This window comes from Monodelphis domestica, chromosome 2 (assembly GCF_027887165.1).
Source record: "Monodelphis domestica isolate mMonDom1 chromosome 2, mMonDom1.pri, whole genome shotgun sequence".
In the NCBI taxonomy this organism is placed as follows: domain Eukaryota; kingdom Metazoa; phylum Chordata; class Mammalia; order Didelphimorphia; family Didelphidae; genus Monodelphis; species Monodelphis domestica.
The window spans coordinates 266,308,538-266,326,687 of NC_077228.1; the positions used below are offsets into that span (position 1 = coordinate 266,308,538).

Below are 18,150 nucleotides of genomic sequence, written 5' to 3' on the forward strand. Positions count from 1 at the left end.
CAGCAGCATGGTGAGCTCGTGGTAGCATCCTTAGCATGGTTGGTGAATGGGTTAGGCTGATTCCTCCTTTCCTTTACCTCCTAAAGCGCTATCCTCCTAGGAGACCCCTCATCTAGGAGGAGGTCTCCTGGCTGGTAGCCAAGCTAGATTGAGAAGGCCCCTTGGCCAAGGCCTCTGAACTCCTGCCTGGCTCATCCCAGGCTGGAGCAGTTTAAATTTTCTTTTCTCTCTTTCTCTCTTCTTCTTAATTTCTTCCCTCTATTGTAATTAAACCACCATAAAATTCCCAAACTGACTTGAGTATTTTATTGGGATTGAATTAATCCCTGGTGACCACTAGTATAATATATTCAGCCAGGAACCCCTAATTTTACCCCTAACAGTCGACCATAGTGTCCATGAGGTGTTCTCAGCAAAAATATTGGAGTAGTTCGGCATTTCTTTCTGCAGTGGATCTCTCAAGAACATGGCAGGCACTTAATAAGTAGTTGTTGATTGTTTGATGAATTTGAGATCCTTTACCATCCAGATTACTTTCAGCCAATGGACCAGTGTTTCAGTCTTTGGAACTACCTCTTAAATCGATATCTCTTTAGTTTATTGTACTCTACTGCCAGGGTTTATTCTAGAAATCTCAGGATAAAGTTTGTTTATAGCTCAAATCTAGTTTGAGTCTGTTATTAGAAAATACCACAGCTACTTGACCAGCAACAATTAGCACAGTGCCAGACACATTATTAGGCACTTCATAAATGCTTATCGATGGATTGACTGATTAATAAAAGGCCTGGTACTAGACTGGACTTGTTCTGGGCTTGAAGTCAGGAATAACTGGATTCAAACCCTGACTGTATAATTAGAAAAATTTAGACTCCATCTCCCAGAATTATTTTTCCCATCCCAAGAATCCTTTTCCCTTCATTCATGTTTCTGAGTGTTACCTGTGTATATGATTTTGTGACTCCTCCCTCTCACTCTTTTTTTCCTGTGTGTGAGCCTGAGGTTTTCTTTAATGAGGTTTTTTTCTTCCCTTGCTTCAAGTTTATTATTCATAAGTCTTATAAATATAATAATTGGAGTATTGGATATTAGTTTTTTAAATCTACATGACCATAGACACATTGCCTAGCCTTTCTATGACTCAATTCCTTGTCTATAACTTGGGTTTAATAATATCTAGCTCCCAAAGTTGTTGTGAAACTCAAATGGGAAAATGTGTATAAAATCCTTCAAAAACATATTTCCCTATATAATTTCCCTCCAATAGAACTTGATTGCTTGAGCTTCAGGGCTGATTTTTTTTTTTTGTCCCAATATTTAGCATAATACTTGGCACATTGTAGAGTATTCATCAGTACTTGTTGAGTTGGTTTGAATTTAATTGATCCAATGACTATTATGTTTGAAATGGTGAGTTCTGTTGATTCCTCTCCAAAATATCTCTGCAATCTATCACTTCCTATCTATCATCAAGTTAATTCAGGCCCTCTTCACATCTCCCCGAGACTATTGTAATTTGATTAAAAAAAATAATAACCCTTACTTTTTGTCTTGGAATCAATATTAAGTATTTGGTTCTAGGGAAGAAGAGTGGTAAGGACTAGGAAATTAGGTTTAAGTTACTTGCCCAGGGTCACACAGGTAGGAAGTATCTGAGACCAGATTTAAACCTAGGACTTCTGTCTCCAGGTCTGGCTCTCTAGTCACCTGAGCTATCTAGCTACCCACTGTAATTCAATCTTAACTGGTCTTCTGATCTTCTGATCTTCAGTGTGTTCACACTGAAATCCATTCTTTGCATCCAGCACTCAGCACAATGCCTGGCATATAGCAGGTGTTTAATAAATGTTTAATGATGTTTATTGAGCTAATGACCAACATCTCTGCTCAAAAATCTTAAATGGTTTCCTCTTGCCTTTTTTCCCTTAATAGTTTGTGAACTCTTGGAGAGTAGAGGAGCAGTGTCCTCTTTAAACCAGGTTCAGGAATTCTCTTCCCCGTGGACATATCTGCCAAATAGAAGTGCTGGAAATGGGCAGACAGGCAGGTGGGCAGCATAACTGCCAAGAGTACAAGCTCTGCAAAAACACTAGGTGGCACCCTGAGCTTGAGCTGCTCAACATCAGTTCAGTCTTCCTGCAGGAATAGAATTACCAGCCTGGACCCCTTCTGCATCCCCATTTCTAGCTGGAGTCCTCTATCTATCACTGTGCTGACATCAATTGACTGGTTTGTGTTCCATGCATTTGTCCTAGGTTCTACCTTGCCTCATTAATTTTGGGACTTAAACACTTAAAAATTATAACTAATTTCCTAACTTTTATCAGAATGGTTCGGTCTTGGGAGAAGTGTATCGAGAGACCTGCCTAGAGAGAGGAAGTCCTAGGTTCACATTTGATGTCAGATACTTCTTAGCCGTATGATCCTAGGCAAGTCACTTAACCCTCATTGCCTAGCCCTTATTGCCCTTCTGCCTTGGAACCAATACATAGCATTGAAAGGAAAAAAAGAATGGTTCAGTCTCATCCCATCAAGATTCTCTTCTAAATTTCTTATAACCCATTATATCTCATTGGAATTTGTAGTACATTTGCTGAATAAATTGGAAAAATATATATCCCACAAGAGTCCTCTCCTTTACCCCGGGGGTTTCCCAATTAGCTGCCTTAAGTATTCTGTGAGTCAGATTGGTCTTTAAGATATAGTTTGTGAACGTTGGCCAATGCAATTTTTTAAACAGTCAAACAAATGAAATACAACATTCATCATAAAGGAATTTTAGATAAATTATAATATGAATTCTTGCACTCACTATCCCACAAATATATATATATATATATATATATGTATATATTTTTATACAGAGGGGATCTTTATAGGAATTATTTGTGGGCTTACATACATGGGAAATGTGAGGCCATACATGCTCAAGGAACCCATGGATAAGGACATAATCTTGTTTTAGTGCTTTCTACTGGACCTACTCCCTGTCAAACACTGATTTTCACTGTTCTCTTCCAAACAATAAATCTTTACTTCTCATCTTGAATGAATTGTTGTTCTCTGCTGTTCTACCTGGTCATTAACTCCAGTTATGCATTTGAGGTATGCTTTCTACATGTCCTCTTCTGGACCTTTATGCTTCATCTCACATAGTCCCCATAATCAGGAAACTCTTTTTTTGAGGCGAGTATCCCACCAGCAGGGATTCTTGAAGTCCACAGACTCATATATATATATATATATATATATATATATATATACATATATATATATATGGGGGGAGGGGGCTTCAGGGGATTCTTGAACTTAGATGAGGAAAAAAAGAAGTCACAACTTTATTTTTCCTGACCTCTAACTGAAATTTAGCATTTCTTTCAATTATTTAAAAGCATTATTCTAATAAGGAATTCTATAGGAAGGAGTCTAGAACATACAAAAAAGGTGAAGAATCCCTGTCAATGTAGCAGTATAACATTGATGGCCTTATAAAATTCCTTTTATGGTGAAAAGATCTTTCAGCTTATTTCTGGTCCCCCATTTTTGTTTGTCTCTGGCCCTTAGAAATGATAACAAATGATGGGAAAGAGAGCCCAAGCAGATTTCAAGCAGAGGCTGCATTTGTTTGGGGATGTCCCTCAGCAGCTTTCATAACTTTATCAAAATGGCTCAGGACATAGTAGGTATCAGAAGAATAGTTCTCAGGCCAGCATCCTCTTAGTTCCCATTTGCTGCTGGAATGAAATGAGGCTCTCAAAAGTCATCATTCAGTTAACAAAAAAGTTTGCTTTACCCTACTATAGCAAGTCAGATAGAGTGTCAATGTCTTTGAACACAATCCCCCTTTGTTTACAGGTGGAAATCTATGGAGTCAAGGTATAGGGTATGGTGACTCTCATAGTCATAGGCACCCACCAAGTCTGAGGGGGCCTGGGCTCTATATGACTGGGATATCCTTAGATGATCAAGAGGCTGTGTCAGAGAAGCTGCAGCCAATCAAGTTCCAGGAGGAGCTTTGTCCTAGACCTATCCCACATTGGCTTGACCAGGGTCAGTCATACATGTCAATTAGGTCTCAAGGAAAACTTTGTCCTCTTTTAGGTAAAATTTCCCCATAATGTAAGAGAGAGGGAAAATTAAGAAAGATAAATTAAAAAAAGAAAAAAAATTTTTAATTAAAAAATAAAGTTGGAGTCAGTGACACAAAGAAAGAAAAAAACACAAATAGGTAGAGAGATAGTAAGAAAATTAAAGAGAGATAAAAGAAGTACCATGCCTTAGACCATGAAATCTGTGGGGGTAAAAAGACAGACACAAAGAGATGGACCTAGCCAGTGACCTGGTTCCTATGAAGGGCTAAGAGAATCAATGAGCTGAGAAGAGAGAGGGCAAAGAAAAAGAAATTGTGGTGCAGTACAAAAAATATTAGACATACACCTTACATCTCTCCATTGACCTTTGAGTGACATAACTTTGATTTTTTGTAGATGTGGTACTCTATGATTCAGATTCAGATAGTATCACTGAAAGAATATATTGAAAAATACTGGTATTTTTAAAAGAGGGTTTGTTTCAGGAAAAACTTTGGGTATATTGAAATTACTTTGACATTTCTTAAATGCAAACCAACCTTCTTTCTTCCTCATATGCAGTTCTAAGTCCAGGTGTTCATTCATCAAGAGTGTCTGGACCAGAAGTACACATGATGGACCATTTTAGAGGTCTGTCCATCCAATAGCAAACTATAGTCAATCTAGACCATGGGTTCTATGTAATGGCCCCCTTTAGCGATCTGTTAAAGACTTTCTCTTCTCAAAAAAATATGTATTTTCTACATAAAATGCAGAGATTATAAAGGAAATCAATTATATTGAAATTAAGTCACCAATTTTTTTCTTTTTTTCAATTAAAACATTTAAAATTTTTTTATTCTTTTATTCAAGCTCTCCCTCCTCTCCCTACACCATAGAAGACATCATCTGACAAAACATAGATTTTGTCTTTCATGTTTCCACTTCTCAGTTCATTTTTTGAAGGTGAACATTCACAATATTCTTCAAATATTAAATCTATGGCTGTATATAATGTTCTCTTAGTTCTGCTCATTTCACTCTTCATTCTCTCATGTAGTTCTTTCCAAGTTTTTTATTTTTTAATGAATCTACTCATCATTTCTCATGGCACAGTAGAATTCCATCACAATAGTATACTGCATTTTGTTTAGCCATTCCCCAATTGATGGATATACCCTCAATTTCTAGTTCCTTACCACCACAAAGAGAGCTGCTATAAATTTTGGAACATATAGGTTCTTTTCCTTTTTCCCTGATCCCTATTTGGGAAATAGCCTCAACAATGGTATTGCTGGGTCTAAGGATAGACACAATTTTATAGTTCTCTGAGCATAATTCCAAATAGTTCTCAAAAATGGTTGGGATCAGTTCACCACTAATTTTTTTCAAAATAAGTTCCTGGATCCCACATTAAAAATTCCTTCTCTGAAGTTGGTGTTCTTCATCTATTACCATTTTTCCCGTGTAGATTATTAGGCTGAACCATTTTGAGTGATTGTGAATCTCCTCTAAAAAGATATAGAGTTCAAGAATATTCATAGCTTTGCTCTTTGTGGTGGCAAAAAAAATTGGAAAATGAGGGGATGCCCTTCAATTGAGGAATGGCTGAACAAATTGTGGTATATGATAGTGATGGAATACTGTTGTGTTCAAAGAAATAATGAACTGGAGGAATTCCATGTGAACTGGAAGACCTCCAGGAATTGATGCAGAGTGAGAGGAGTAGAACCAGGAGAACATTATACACAGAGACTAATACACTGTGGTACAATCGAATGTAATGGACTTCTCTACTAGCAGCAATGCAATGATCCAGGACAATTCTGAAGGACTTATGAGAAAGAACACTATCCACATTCAGAGAAAGAACTGTGGGAACAGAAACACAGAAGAAAAACAACTGCTTGATCACATGGTTCAATTGAGGATATGATTAGGGATGTAGACTCTAAACGATCACCCTGGTGAAATTATCAATAATATGGAAATAGGTCTTGATCAATGATACATGTAAAACCGAGCGGAATTGCTTGTTGGCTACAGGAGGTGGGAGGGAGGAAGGGAGGGAAAGAAAATGAATCATGTAACCATGGAAAAATATTCTAAATTAATTAATTAAAATTTATTCATTAAAAAAATAAAGTGACTTGCCTAGAGTTGCATACTATAAGTGACTAAGACTAGTTTTTAATTCAAATATTCCTGACTCTAGCCCTTGTGCTCTTTCTAGTGTGGCTCAGTAAATGTTAATGTGTCTCTGTGAACCAAAGGGCATACATTCTCTAATCTGTTCCAGTTCCCTTCTTCCAATACACCCTCTTCTCCCTTCTTTCCTACTCCCCATTTCCACTCATATTTTCTTTTTCAGGAAGCTCCAGTTTCTCTTCTTCTCTCTCCAAGCTCCAACTCTCTCACCCAAGGCTCTCAGGTGAGGATCCTTTCGAAAAACCTGAGCAATAACTTTTAGCAAATTGGAGTGAGTCAGGGCAGGTGGGCATAGGGAATACTTCTGGGACATGAGGGTGAAGGAGACATGAGGATCCTTGAAAAGGAATAGAATTTCTGTTTGGCGCAAGAGACAGACCAAAATATTTCAAGTTCAGTAACCAGGTTTTATTGCCATTTGTCACCCTTGGGTAGTAAGCCTGTATTTCTAAAAGAAGTGTTGGAAGGATGGTGACTAGCTAAAGCTGAGGAGCTGAGGATGCCTGAGTTTGGTTTAACATCTAAGTGTCTGAGGACAGAACAAATGCACCTTTCTGACACCTAACCCTGGGACACGTTTGTCCCTTTGCAGGGCCATATACATCTGGAGACCCTTCTAGAATCCAGTTTCTCAGGGCTGATTTTGGTATCTAGGAGGGATGTTCCAGGCAGAGTTGGGAGGGCGAAGGACTCCAGGGTATTGGTTATTAATTCCCCATGTGTTCCCTGGATATTGATTGTTACCTCCCCAGTTGATACTTGGGTACCAATTATTAGTCCCCCAACTAGTGCCAGGGTATCTAGTATTAATCCCCCAATTAGGACCCGGATATTGATTAATACCCCCCCAGCTAGTACCTGGGTATCTATTATTACCCCCCCAGCTAGTACCTGGGTATCTATTATTACCCCCCCAGCTAGTACCCGGATACTGATTATGGTTTCCCCAAACAGTACCTGGGTATTGATTGCTAATTCCCCAACTTCCCACAGGAAGTCTAAGGGGTCTCCCTCCCCAACCAGTCCCAAGACTCTGACTCCCCCAGGACACCTCAGGATTGATGTTCTGAGTCCCCCATGGGTGACCAGGCAAAGGCTTCTGACGAATTCGGTTGTTGAGGGGCCAGGGAGAGCGTTGGGCAGGGATATCCCCCCGTTGTCCTAGAGGATCAGAACGGGGAGGCCGCTTGGGCTCAGTGTCCTTGAGGAGGGATGGGGTATCAGGGGAAGAACTGATTGAGTCTGAGGAGGTAACTGCTGTCTGGGACCCACTAGCCACAGAAGGTATAGCACTATTAGCTGGGGAAGGACTGTCAGGCAGAGAATCATCATAGGAGTGAGCCACCATTTGCCAAGTGTTATCAGAAGCCTGGAGCCCCCGGGCGGATGAACTCTCATCTAGGAGAGGATGTTGAAGCCCAGAACTCCCAAATTGCCAAGGATGGTCAAAGAGAGAGGCATCAGGCTCCAAAGGAACAATAGTCCCTGAGCTATCAGACAAAGGATTTAATTTGAGCCCAGAATGGTCAGGATTGGAGGGTCCCAAAGGGTCTGCCAAGGAAGAGTATCCCGGAAGCAGGGGGTCAGATCCCAAGTCTTGCAGGGCTGTTTCCTTGGTCCAGCTGATGCTCCTGGCAGAGAAAGCTGGGGATCCCAGTGGAGTGAAATAGGAAAGAAGAGGGAGATTAAGATAGGTTAAAAAACAAACAAACAGCAAAGGTTTCTGGTCCTAGAGCGGATACTAACTTCCTTCAGGGACCTGGGTAACTAGCCTTCTATTTCAGATCTCTACCCCTTGCCTGTCACCCACACCTCCCTTTAATATCTTATGCCTCTCCCCCTCATTACTCCCTCACTCCAAACTCCAACTGTCCTTCAGGGACCTAGATATAAGCCACTATTCTCTTTATTCTTTTATCCCACCCATCTGGATTCTCTCTCTACAGCTTCTGCTCCCTCCAAGGACCCAGGTATTCAGTCAATAATCCCCATACCTGGAAAATGAAGACTGATCATAAACAGACCCAGGAAAGCCCAGCTCCAAGTCCTATGGCCCTGCATCTCTTCGGCACCTTGTTTCTGTCTCCTGTAACCCCAAGAACTGTCAACCCTTTTATGCTCTTTTTGGAAAGGGAGGTGGCATGGTACAGGAACAGGCTAGGTCAGTGATTTTAGAGACTATAAATTTATACATTCTTCTCAGATTTCTAATCCATGGCATGGTAGGCAGTTAAGTGTTACTTGGAAGCCTTAGGGAGAACAGGGTGTTTCCCACATCCTGGCCCTATGCCTCAGCTCTTAGCCTTTACTTCTGCCCCTTGGAGGAGAGCTATCCCAGCTCTCAGCTTAGCCCAGGGACAATCTAGGGGTAGGAGAATCTTCCCTCAACCTACCCCCAGAATCACCCACTCTTTCTCCCCTCTCCACTTCCCCAGGTATAAAGATGCTACAATTCTTCTCCTGCCCCGCCCTTTTTCCTCTTCTTTATTTAGCACAAGAAAGTTCTCTCTCTCTCTCTCTCTCTCTCTCTCTCTCTGTCTCTCTCTCTCTCTCTGTCTCTCTCTCTCTCTCGATCTCTCTCTCTCTCTCGATCTCTCTCTCTCTCTCTCTCTCTCTCTCTCTCTCTCTCTCTCACCCTCCCTACCTCCCTCCCTTTCTGTCTCACTGTCTGTCTGTCTGTCTGTCTGTCTGTCTCTCTCTCTCACACACACACACACACACACATACACACACACACACATTCTTCCTCTTCTTCCTGTCCCTCCCTTACCTCCCTCAGGTCATCCAGCCTCTCCCACATAGTTCCTACTCACCGCCCTCAATCCCTTCTCCCCAGAATATGACAGTCTTAATCACTTAATAACTAATAATTCCTCCTCCTCCCCCCATCCTTCTTTCTTCTAGAACTCAGAGGGAGGAAAGAATGGATCAAACCCCACCAGGTGAGGACAGGGCAAGATACAATCTGCTTCGGTTCAGCTTCTAGCTGACTGTCACCTGGCTGGAACCTCTCTTACAAAAGTCAAGCGAATAGTTTATTTGAGTTTTTGTTTGGGGGGGTTGATTTTATATAATTATTATCTTACAAAAAAATGATCAATATGGAAATATGCCTTGCATGATAATACACGTATAACCCAGATAGAATTGCTTGCCAGCTCTGGGAAGGGGGAGGGAAGGAAGAGAGGAAGATAATTTGGATCGTTTAACTTTGGAAAACTCATGTGGAAATTTGTTGTTACGTGTAATTGGTAAAATACAGTATCTTTATAATAAATTAAAAATAAATAAATAAATACATAAAAACCAAGTGAGGCCCTTTGCCTGGGATCTGGGCTTCCTACTCAACTGCCCTAGCCCTGAAATGTTTCCATCTTTCTTGTCTTCCTCTCCCAACTTTCAGGAATTGTCAGCACCCTGGACCTCCTGTTATTGACCAGAAATGCAGTCCTGTGATTGTTTTTGTCCCTGTGTTGATTGGAATTTAGATCTTTCCTATGGGCTCAGCTGCCCCTGAAATCCAATTAATTTCATCCTTGACTCCAGGTGAGGATGAAGGCTATAGACAAGGTGACTTCATGGTGAGGAGTAGAAATGACCTGCAATGAGCCTTTCTAGGGAAATAGGAGAGATTCTAAGGACAACAAGCAGAGACATTTTTGACCCTTTGGGGGGAAAAGAGAGATAGGAGAGTCTTTACAGGGGCTAACAAATCTTCAGGGAAATAGGAAGAATTTAAGGATCTTTGGAAAGATGTGGAGGAGGTAACTTCAACAGGGATGGGGCAGGAAGCACAAAGGAGGGCAATAACAACATTAAGAAGACCACAGAGTCACAAAGCTGGGATCTGGTATATGTTTTATTGATCTACCATCCACTCCATGCTCCAGAAAGAGTGGGGAACTCACTTAATTGTCTGAAGATGCCCCAGTTCCTCTCCAGAACATTTCTATATTCTGAGGAAAAGGGATTTAGTTAGGGAGTAGGCTGGGGAACTGGGGGCAGGAGTGATTGCTTGTGGGAGCATTTGAGCTCCAACAGCTACCTCAGGAGCATGGACTATTTAGTTCATTGTCAAAGTAATAAAGTAATTCTACCTCTTTAAGGTCCAAAGCAGTAGAACAAGACATGCAAGCAACAAATTGGGCTTGACCATATTGAAAAGAAGTCGAGAAGTGAGGGTGGTAGGAGAGGTATTTGTATTAAGAAGATAAATGCCACCACTTTGCAGAGAGTCACCTGACTAGAACCTCTCTTGGATATGTGTATATGGTAAGGAGGGAGTGGATAAGTTAATTGTCTAAGAAGATGCTTCATTAATTATCTAACAGAATCTTTTTGGTTGGAAGAGTGCTAGAGGAAGAAATTCATTGTCTATGGCAAATATATAGGGTGGGCTTTTGGGGAGCAAGGGGCATCATCACCAAGTTGATTCAGAGATTTGTCCATTTTAGAATGAGGATCTCTCTTGAGTTAGAGATAGGAAATGGAGCCAGCCCCATTCTGGGATCTTTATCCCATTGGAGCTTTTTCCATCATCCCAAGGTGATGGCAGAAGAGCATTTGTGTGTGTGTGTGTGTGTGTGTGTGTGTGTGTGTGTGTGTGTGTGATTGTTCAGGAACTCTTAAGGGGCTCTCCTTGGGGCAAGAAAACCTCAGGGTCAACCAACTGTGGCCCCAGTGGCTTCACTTGGGTTAGGAGGTCACGAATGGAACGGCAGGGGATGGTGCTAGGACCACAGGGCTTGGCCCCTGCTGAAACATCTATTTGAGAGGATCCCTGACTCACACCAGATCCAAAGGAAGAAGAGGACAGAGACCCACAAGGATTGCCAGAAGAGGAGGAGCTACTCCCACAAGGTTTGAAAATCACATTGGAACTACTAAGGGAGTTAGAGCCAGAGGAGGAGCAAGGCCCTTTGGAGCCTTGGTAACCAGACCCACAGGGTTGGGAATTAATTAAATTGCTGGACCCACTAGAGCTACTCTGTGACACAGAGATGGAGGAGGAGGAGCAGGGACCCACTGAGATTTGGGAACCAGATCCACAAGGCTTAAGCACAGAGGTCCCAGTCTGGACACCACCAGTACCCACAGGCCGGTAAATAATAATTGGAGAAGAGCTTCCTGACTGGTAAGAAACACTGGAACCATGGCTGGAGATGAAGGGGTTGCTGGAGAAATATTTCCCCTCAGAAATAGGGGGTCCAGCAGCAAAGTTGGGAACACCTGGGGAACCCTTGGGGGGGTTCTCCTTAGAGAAGTAGCCAACAGGATAGATCTTACCCTTACTATAGGTCATTCCTGGGACCAGGTAACTGTTAGAGGACCCACCTACCACTTCATAGCTACCATAGGAGTTGGAGGAGGTGATAGGGGAGCAGGGTTTGCTCCCAGGAGCCCCCCCATTGCTGCATGGAGAGCCCCCCACAACCCGGTTGCCACCAGAACCATGCTGCTCTACCACCACCACTACTGGCTTATGGCCTCCTGATATAGAGTGGGAACTGGAGCTGGAGGATGGGAGAGGAGCTCCACTACAATGTGAATATGGATTGTCTGGACCACAGGGTTTCAGACCAGAGATAGACACATGGGAGTTGCCACCAGTGCCAGAGTAAGAGGAACTATACTGGGAGGACCAGGATCCAACGGAACTACTGGAGCCACTGGAACCACTGGAGCCACTGGAACCACTGGAGCCACTGGAACCACTGGAGCCACTGGAACCACTGAAGACCTGGTAACTGGTGCTGCTAGAACCACCATTGGAGCTACTAGAATCACCACTAGAGCTGTGGAAACTACTAAAACCATTGGAACCGCTAGAACCACTGGAGCCACTGGAGCTATAGCTAATAGAACCACCACTGGAGCCACTGGAGCCACTGGAACCACTGGAACCACTGGAGACATGGTAACTGGTACTACCAGAACCACCACTGGAGCCACTGGAGCCACTGGAGCCGCTGGAGCCACTGGAGCCGCTGGAGCCACTGGAGCCGCTGGAGCCGCTGGAGCCACTGGAGCCACTAGAGCCACTAGAGCCACTGGAGCCGCTGGAGCCGCTGGAGCCACTGGAGCCACTGGAGCCACTACTCCCTGTGATACAGGGGTCATTGGGAGTGATGATTCTGGTGGGGTCCTTACAGGGATCAGGGAAGGCCCGGATGCTCTTAGCCAGGGTTCCTGAGGAAGAAGAGGAAAGTTCAATAGAGTCCCAAAAGTTTTTCCTTCAGCCCTGTTATAATCAATTCCTCAGTTCTCTGAATTTCTTTTCTCCTCAACACCCTCCTCACCCCCACCAACTCCAAATGCTTATCAATACTAAGAGGCCTTGATCTTCTGTTTGCTGAGAATTGGAAGGGCTTATGAAGTAGGCAGAATGAGAGCAAGATGGACAAAGCTGCAGATTAACTCAACTTGGACATTATGGAACAGAAAGACAGAGGAGAGATGGGGATAATAGGAGTGGAGGAGAGACTAAGGCATATGAGAAGACTGACCCAGAGGTGAGAGACCCTGAGACAAAGAGAGATGAGAAAGGAGACCCAGAGAGAGATAAGGTAGAAGGCATACTAAAGTGTGGGGGAGAAAGAAATCCCAGCACCAGAGAGGGAAATAATGATAGAGAAAGTGAGAAAATGAAGGACAGATAAAATAACTTGACCCAAGTGAGTCGACATTTGGGTTAGGAATAGGTCCCTGATATCCTACATTCTGCTCTCAGTCATGTTTGGAAAGCAAGGGTGGGGGCCAGGACCATCTAGGCCTGTTGCTTCAGAACCTGTTGATACCAGCTGGACAAGACACCACACCCAAAGACACCCCCGTTCAAGGACGCCCTGAAACTTCTCCTTGTGCTAACACTAAAGCCCTGAAAAGTACCACCCCTTTATCATTTGCATCCCCCATACACCACCCAGGAAGTAGACTATTTTTTAACCCTTAACTTTTATCTTAGAATCAATACTGTATATTGGTTCCAAGGCAGAAGAGCAGTTCAGGGCTAGGCAATGAGGGTTAAGTGACTTACCCGGGGTCACACAATCAGAAAGTGTCTGAGTTCAGATTTGAACCCAGGACCTCTAGTCTTTAGACCTGGCTCTTAATCCACTGAGCCACTAACTGCCCCTGGAAATAGCCATTCTAAAGCTTCCAAGCTACTGAGGGAATCAGAGTCTGACTTCACTCAGGTCTTGCATTCCCTAAGAGCCTGATACTTCTTGTTTCCTTCATTTCTACTCTGTACTCAGTTCCCTAAAAGCCCTCTTTACCCTATCTCCATCTTACCCACAACCTCGGCTGGCCCTCGTTTGTCCCTGAACCTCTGGAACCATGTATGATGTTTGAGAAAGAGCAAGTGCTACATTCTCATCCTAGCCTGGTCATTTACTAGCTCTGTGACCTTAAGCAATTCACCTCTCCCTCAGCATCTATTTCCTCATCTGATAAATCATACCTGCTGAATAACCCAGAGTCATGAAGAACAAATAAAATAATGCTAACCACAATAATGCACATGAAAATGCTTTATAATTATGAAATAGATTTATTGTTCGTAGTAGTATCAGTATTTCCATGCATTGCTTTCCTCCCTCCCTTCCCCAGTTCTCCAGGACCTCTTGATGTCCCAGGGATGTTTTATTTCCCTCATATTTCACGGGGACCATCCGACCTCTACCCCAAGTTTCCAATCTCATACTGGTTCCTGATAGTCCTATTTGGTGCTACATCCCCTCTCCTTTCTTTCATTGATATGTGCCCCCATTCTGGAACCTTCCCTCAGAAACCCATCCCATTCCTCAGCTACTGAGGCTCCATCCTGCCCACCCCTAAAGTTTCAACTCTGCAGTGTCTGGTTCTGACAACTCCTGGCATGGTGGTATCTTCTGACACTGAATGCCCCTAATCTCCCTCCACATACAATGCTGCCAGCCAATATAATCCAAATTCTCATGTCCCTATCTCTTAATCTTCCTCCTATCACTAGTCACCTCCTTCTCCAGTGCCACAGCACACACCTTCCCAGACACTCAGCCTCTCTCCCCAAAGGCTCAGGGGTTCTTAATCTCAGTCTCTTTCTGATTCTTGGACCTGGAGTAGCCAAGTAGCCCTTCATTCCCTTCATTCTGGGAGCAATGCCTTCTGCTCCCAGAGAGCACTCACACACTGGGATTCCCTTGTCTCCTACCTGGCAGGAGGAGAGCAACCAACAGCAGCACCTTCAGAGTGAGGGGGCAACGCTGCCCTCGCCCCATCTGGGCTGCCCGAGTCGTGCCCATCTTGCCTTCTGACTGATGGCAGCTCTGGACACTGGTCCTTTATGGCAGGGCTGTACATTCCCCAGGCAGGAGTCACCCAACAGAGAGGGGAGGGGAAGAGAGGAAGAGCAGGGGGCGGGCAGGTGCCCTGGGGTAGGTTGGTGTGGCCAGGAGTTGGTGGACTAATCAGTCTGCAGCATCTGCTAGTTCAGCAGAGGTGTTGGGGAATCAGGTAACGCAGGGTATGGACACTGGGGCCCAAACAATTTCTCTCACCTGACTTGGGCTGCTCTTGGCACCTTAATTGCCTAACATGGAACTGGGCACCCTGACCTAATAGGTCACATTGTCTGCACGCTCCTGGATCTCCACTCTCACCATGTGATTTGGGTATCATCTCCAAGCTTTCGCTCACCCCAATTAGGCTTCCATCCCAAACCCAGGACCCCTTCACCCCTTAAGAACAATCCTCCTTTTCCTCTTGAGAATCAGGCATCTGAAAAACTTTCTGGAGGACTCCAGGAACAGAGGAGGGGCCTGAGTGCCTGAGAGGGGAAGCACGGCAGGGGATGCTTGAGTTCCTCTCCCCAGCTCTCGGGTCCATTCTCTCCCTACAAAACCAGCCCTGGTGAGGAAAGGGAGGGTGAAGATTAATAAAAATAACTAACATTCATCCACATGAAGCACTTTACAAATATTATCTCATTTGATCCTCACAACAATGCTAGGAGCTGGATGCTATTATTATCCTCATTTTACAGATGAGGAAATTGAGACAGGGTCACACAGCTAGTAAATGTCTGAGGTCAGATTTGAATTCAGGTCTTCCTGGCTCCAGGTCTGGCACACTATAGCTCTATTGGGTCCCATAACTGCTCCCTCACCCCTCCAAGGCAATGACCAGGGATCAGGTGCTTGGGGTCCTGAGGGGAGTAATGACTAATATAAGTAATGGCTTATAAGATATTTTCTTCACAATTATGCTGGGATACCAAGGTTCCTGAGGGGAAAATAGACCTAGGAAACAAAAAGAGAGGGGGGAGGGGGGCGGTGGCAGATTTGGGGGCCCCTGATGGGAGCAAGGACTTAGAGAGCAATGGGTGGGGCTTTAGAGGTCTGGCTCATTTGGAGGCAGTTGGGAAACCCTGTTAGTATTGGGGGGGGCTGAGCTGTGGAGAACAAGATAGGTGAGGGAGGGGCTTGGGTCCCCAAAAGCAAGTGAGTGAGTGAGTGTGAAGGGGTGCAGGGTTTTTGAAGGGACAAACAGCCGGTCCTGGGCACTGGGAGGAAGCAGGACGAGTGACCCCCATCCAAAGAGCCTTAATTACTCACTCTTCTCTTGCTCCCCACCAAGGGTGGCCCTGACCATGAGCAAGAGGCTAATAAGCTAATTAGGGAAGGTGGTGGCCCTGAACGAACGCAGGGAGTAGCCATTTAGCGTGTTCCCTGCCCTGATGAGTGAGCCGGAAACCTAGGTCTGGGGAGGGAGAGGTAGCCAGACTTTTGACTGGGTCCTTGCTACTGATGCTTTCTGTTCCTCACATCCCCTGTATCCCTCCCCCGGAGCCATCCCGTATGACAAATAGTGGATTTTATCTTGTTTTGTTTCATTGTTCTTTAGGGAGGAAGAAAGGCAGCACGACTGATCCATAGATGGAGATTCCTGAGTTCTTGAGAGAACCAGATAGAACCTAGAGAACTAGGAGTGAGGGGGGAGGGGAAGCAAGGCAGGAGATGCTTGGGTTCCCCTCCTGGGCCCTCAGGTCCATTCTCTCCCTACAGAACTAGCCCTGGCCATGGTCCAGCTTTTTGGAGATGTCCTGCAGTATCAGTAGAGTTTCTGGGACCCGAGTCTTTATGCTCCTCCTTTTCAACCCCAGGAGGCTCAACCCCAGACTGCAGAGAAGAGGCCCCTTCCAGTCTTTTCATTCCTTCCCAACCCAGGCTCAGTTACATTGCTTTCTTGAGTCTGGTTCCAATCCAAACCCATTCCAACACAGCCTGCTCTGTCCCCAGGGGATCTAACTGGCCTTTCCCGGTCTGGGTCTCATTCTTTCTCTGTGTGTCTCTTTCTGCCCACACACACACTCTCTCTTTGTTTCCTACATTCTCTCTAGTCTTCTTTCTCTGCCTCTTAATAATCTCTTTACCCGTCATTCTTTCCTTCTCTTTCCCCTTTCTGTCTTTCATCGGTATCTCAGTCTCTTAATGCCTCAAAGGCCAAACAAAGGAGCTGAGTGTATAGGGGAAAGAGGGGCACAAGTCAGGGTCCAGCCACTTCGCTGCGCCTTCCCCTTCCCTTTCCCCTTCCCCTTCCCCCCCAACTTCTCCACCGCCTGATACCTTCCTAAGGAGAAAGCAAATAGGATGAGTCCCCATCCCCAGGCTAACTCAAGTGGGGGACTCACAACTCAATCCCCCATCCATCCTTTCCCTGGAAAGAGAAAAAGACATCAGGGCAAGCCTCTCTAGGGCTCATCCATAAAATGGGAAGAAAAATGCTTCTTTCCACCTACTTAGCATGATCTTGGGGACGATATGAAACCCTCTACAAAAAAGCATTTTGTAAACTGCAAAGCACTATAGAGCTCAAATCTGGTTATTATTATTATTTTTTAACCCCTACCTTCCATCTTGGAATCAATACTGTGTATTGGTTCCAAGGAAGAAGAGTGGTAAGGGCTAGGCAATGGGGGTCAAATGACTTGCCCGGGGTCACACAGCTGGGAAGTGTCTGAGGTTAAATTTGAACCCAGGACCTCCAGTCTCTAGGCCTGGCTCTCAATCCACTGAGATACCCAGCTGCCCCCTACTATGGTTATTATTAATGATGCTCTCTCCATTTAATGTTAGATCCTGCCTGCTTCCCCTCTGATCTTGCTTCTTTCCCCCCTGACTTTTACAGGTCACTCCCCGATCCTTAGGTTTTGAGGATGGATGCCTCTCTGGCCCCCCACTATGGACTAAGGGAGGAGGAATCAAGAGGAGCCTGAGTTACCTCTGGTCACTAGACAGTGGAGGTGGCTGAAAGTGTGTCTGGAACTAAAAGAAGGCATAGGACAATGCGGGGAGGGAGGATGAGGAGGGAGTCCTTCAGATACCTTGGAGAGCAGGGTTTCTGCACCCAGTTCCAGGCTAGGAGTGGGTGGGGTTGAGTAGCCCTTTGAGGTATTCTCCACCAACCTCCTCACTCAATTCTGGAGACGTAGTATTGTTTTCAAGAAGCAAAGCATTCCTGAGCGTTGAGGTCAGAACCCAGAAGTGTGGGCTGGAGAAGAAACAAGAAAGACTCACTCCTTGCCCGGCTTCCTTTCCTTCAGGGCCCAAGGCCTCACCCACAGAACTCATCCCAAAGGCTGTAACCCGTTCCACTTCTCTCAATTCCAGTTTACTCTACTTGTCTCAATTCCAAGAAATTCTATATGACTTTACTCCAATTTGCACTACGCCTTCCTAATACAAGCCACTAGGACTAGTCTATTTGACTTTTTTTACTTTCCTATTGCCACACTTGCTCTCCATGCTCCTTTTCTATAGCAAAGGGAGCCCAAATTATATTTCAGCAAATGTGGGAGGAGACTTCTACGCTCAGAACCATAACCTGATAG

At 44.5% G+C, this 18,150-nt stretch overlaps 2 protein-coding genes across 2 annotated transcripts; both read right to left on the reverse strand.

Annotated features, from left to right (window-relative positions):
• Nucleotides 1–6,679: 6,679 nt before the first annotated feature.
• On the reverse strand, nucleotides 6,680–8,515 carry C2H6orf15 (chromosome 2 C6orf15 homolog). Its single transcript, XM_007483515.3, has 2 exons — nucleotides 8,273–8,515; nucleotides 6,680–7,922 (listed from the first exon to the last, which is right to left on the reverse strand). Exons 1-2 carry the CDS (start codon nucleotides 8,337–8,339, stop codon nucleotides 6,910–6,912), a joined length of 1,080 nt encoding a protein of 359 aa, XP_007483577.1. The 5' UTR covers nucleotides 8,340–8,515; the 3' UTR covers nucleotides 6,680–6,909.
• A 1,604-nt stretch (nucleotides 8,516–10,119) lies between these two features.
• Nucleotides 10,120–14,609, reverse strand: CDSN (corneodesmosin). Its single transcript, XM_001375821.3, has 2 exons — nucleotides 14,473–14,609; nucleotides 10,120–12,467 (listed from the first exon to the last, which is right to left on the reverse strand). Exons 1-2 carry the CDS (start codon nucleotides 14,561–14,563, stop codon nucleotides 10,894–10,896), a joined length of 1,665 nt encoding a protein of 554 aa, XP_001375858.2. The 5' UTR covers nucleotides 14,564–14,609; the 3' UTR covers nucleotides 10,120–10,893.
• Nucleotides 14,610–18,150: the final 3,541 nt, after the last annotated feature.

What these genes read in the sequence shown, in the direction of transcription:
- C2H6orf15 (XM_007483515.3), bottom strand. Translation starts at nt 8,339, where the DNA reads ATGCAGGGCCATAGGACTTGGAGCTGGGCTTTCCTGGGTCTGTTTATG. An exon ending in GATCAGTCTTCATTTTCCAG is followed by an intron (nt 7,923 to 8,272) that starts GTATGGGGATTA and finishes TGGGATCCCCAG; the next exon opens with CTTTCTCTGCCAGGAGCATC.
- CDSN (XM_001375821.3), bottom strand. Translation starts at nt 14,563, where the DNA reads ATGGGCACGACTCGGGCAGCCCAGATGGGGCGAGGGCAGCGTTGCCCC. An exon ending in GGTTGCTCTCCTCCTGCCAG is followed by an intron (nt 12,468 to 14,472) that starts GTAGGAGACAAG and finishes CTTCTTCCTCAG; the next exon opens with GAACCCTGGCTAAGAGCATC.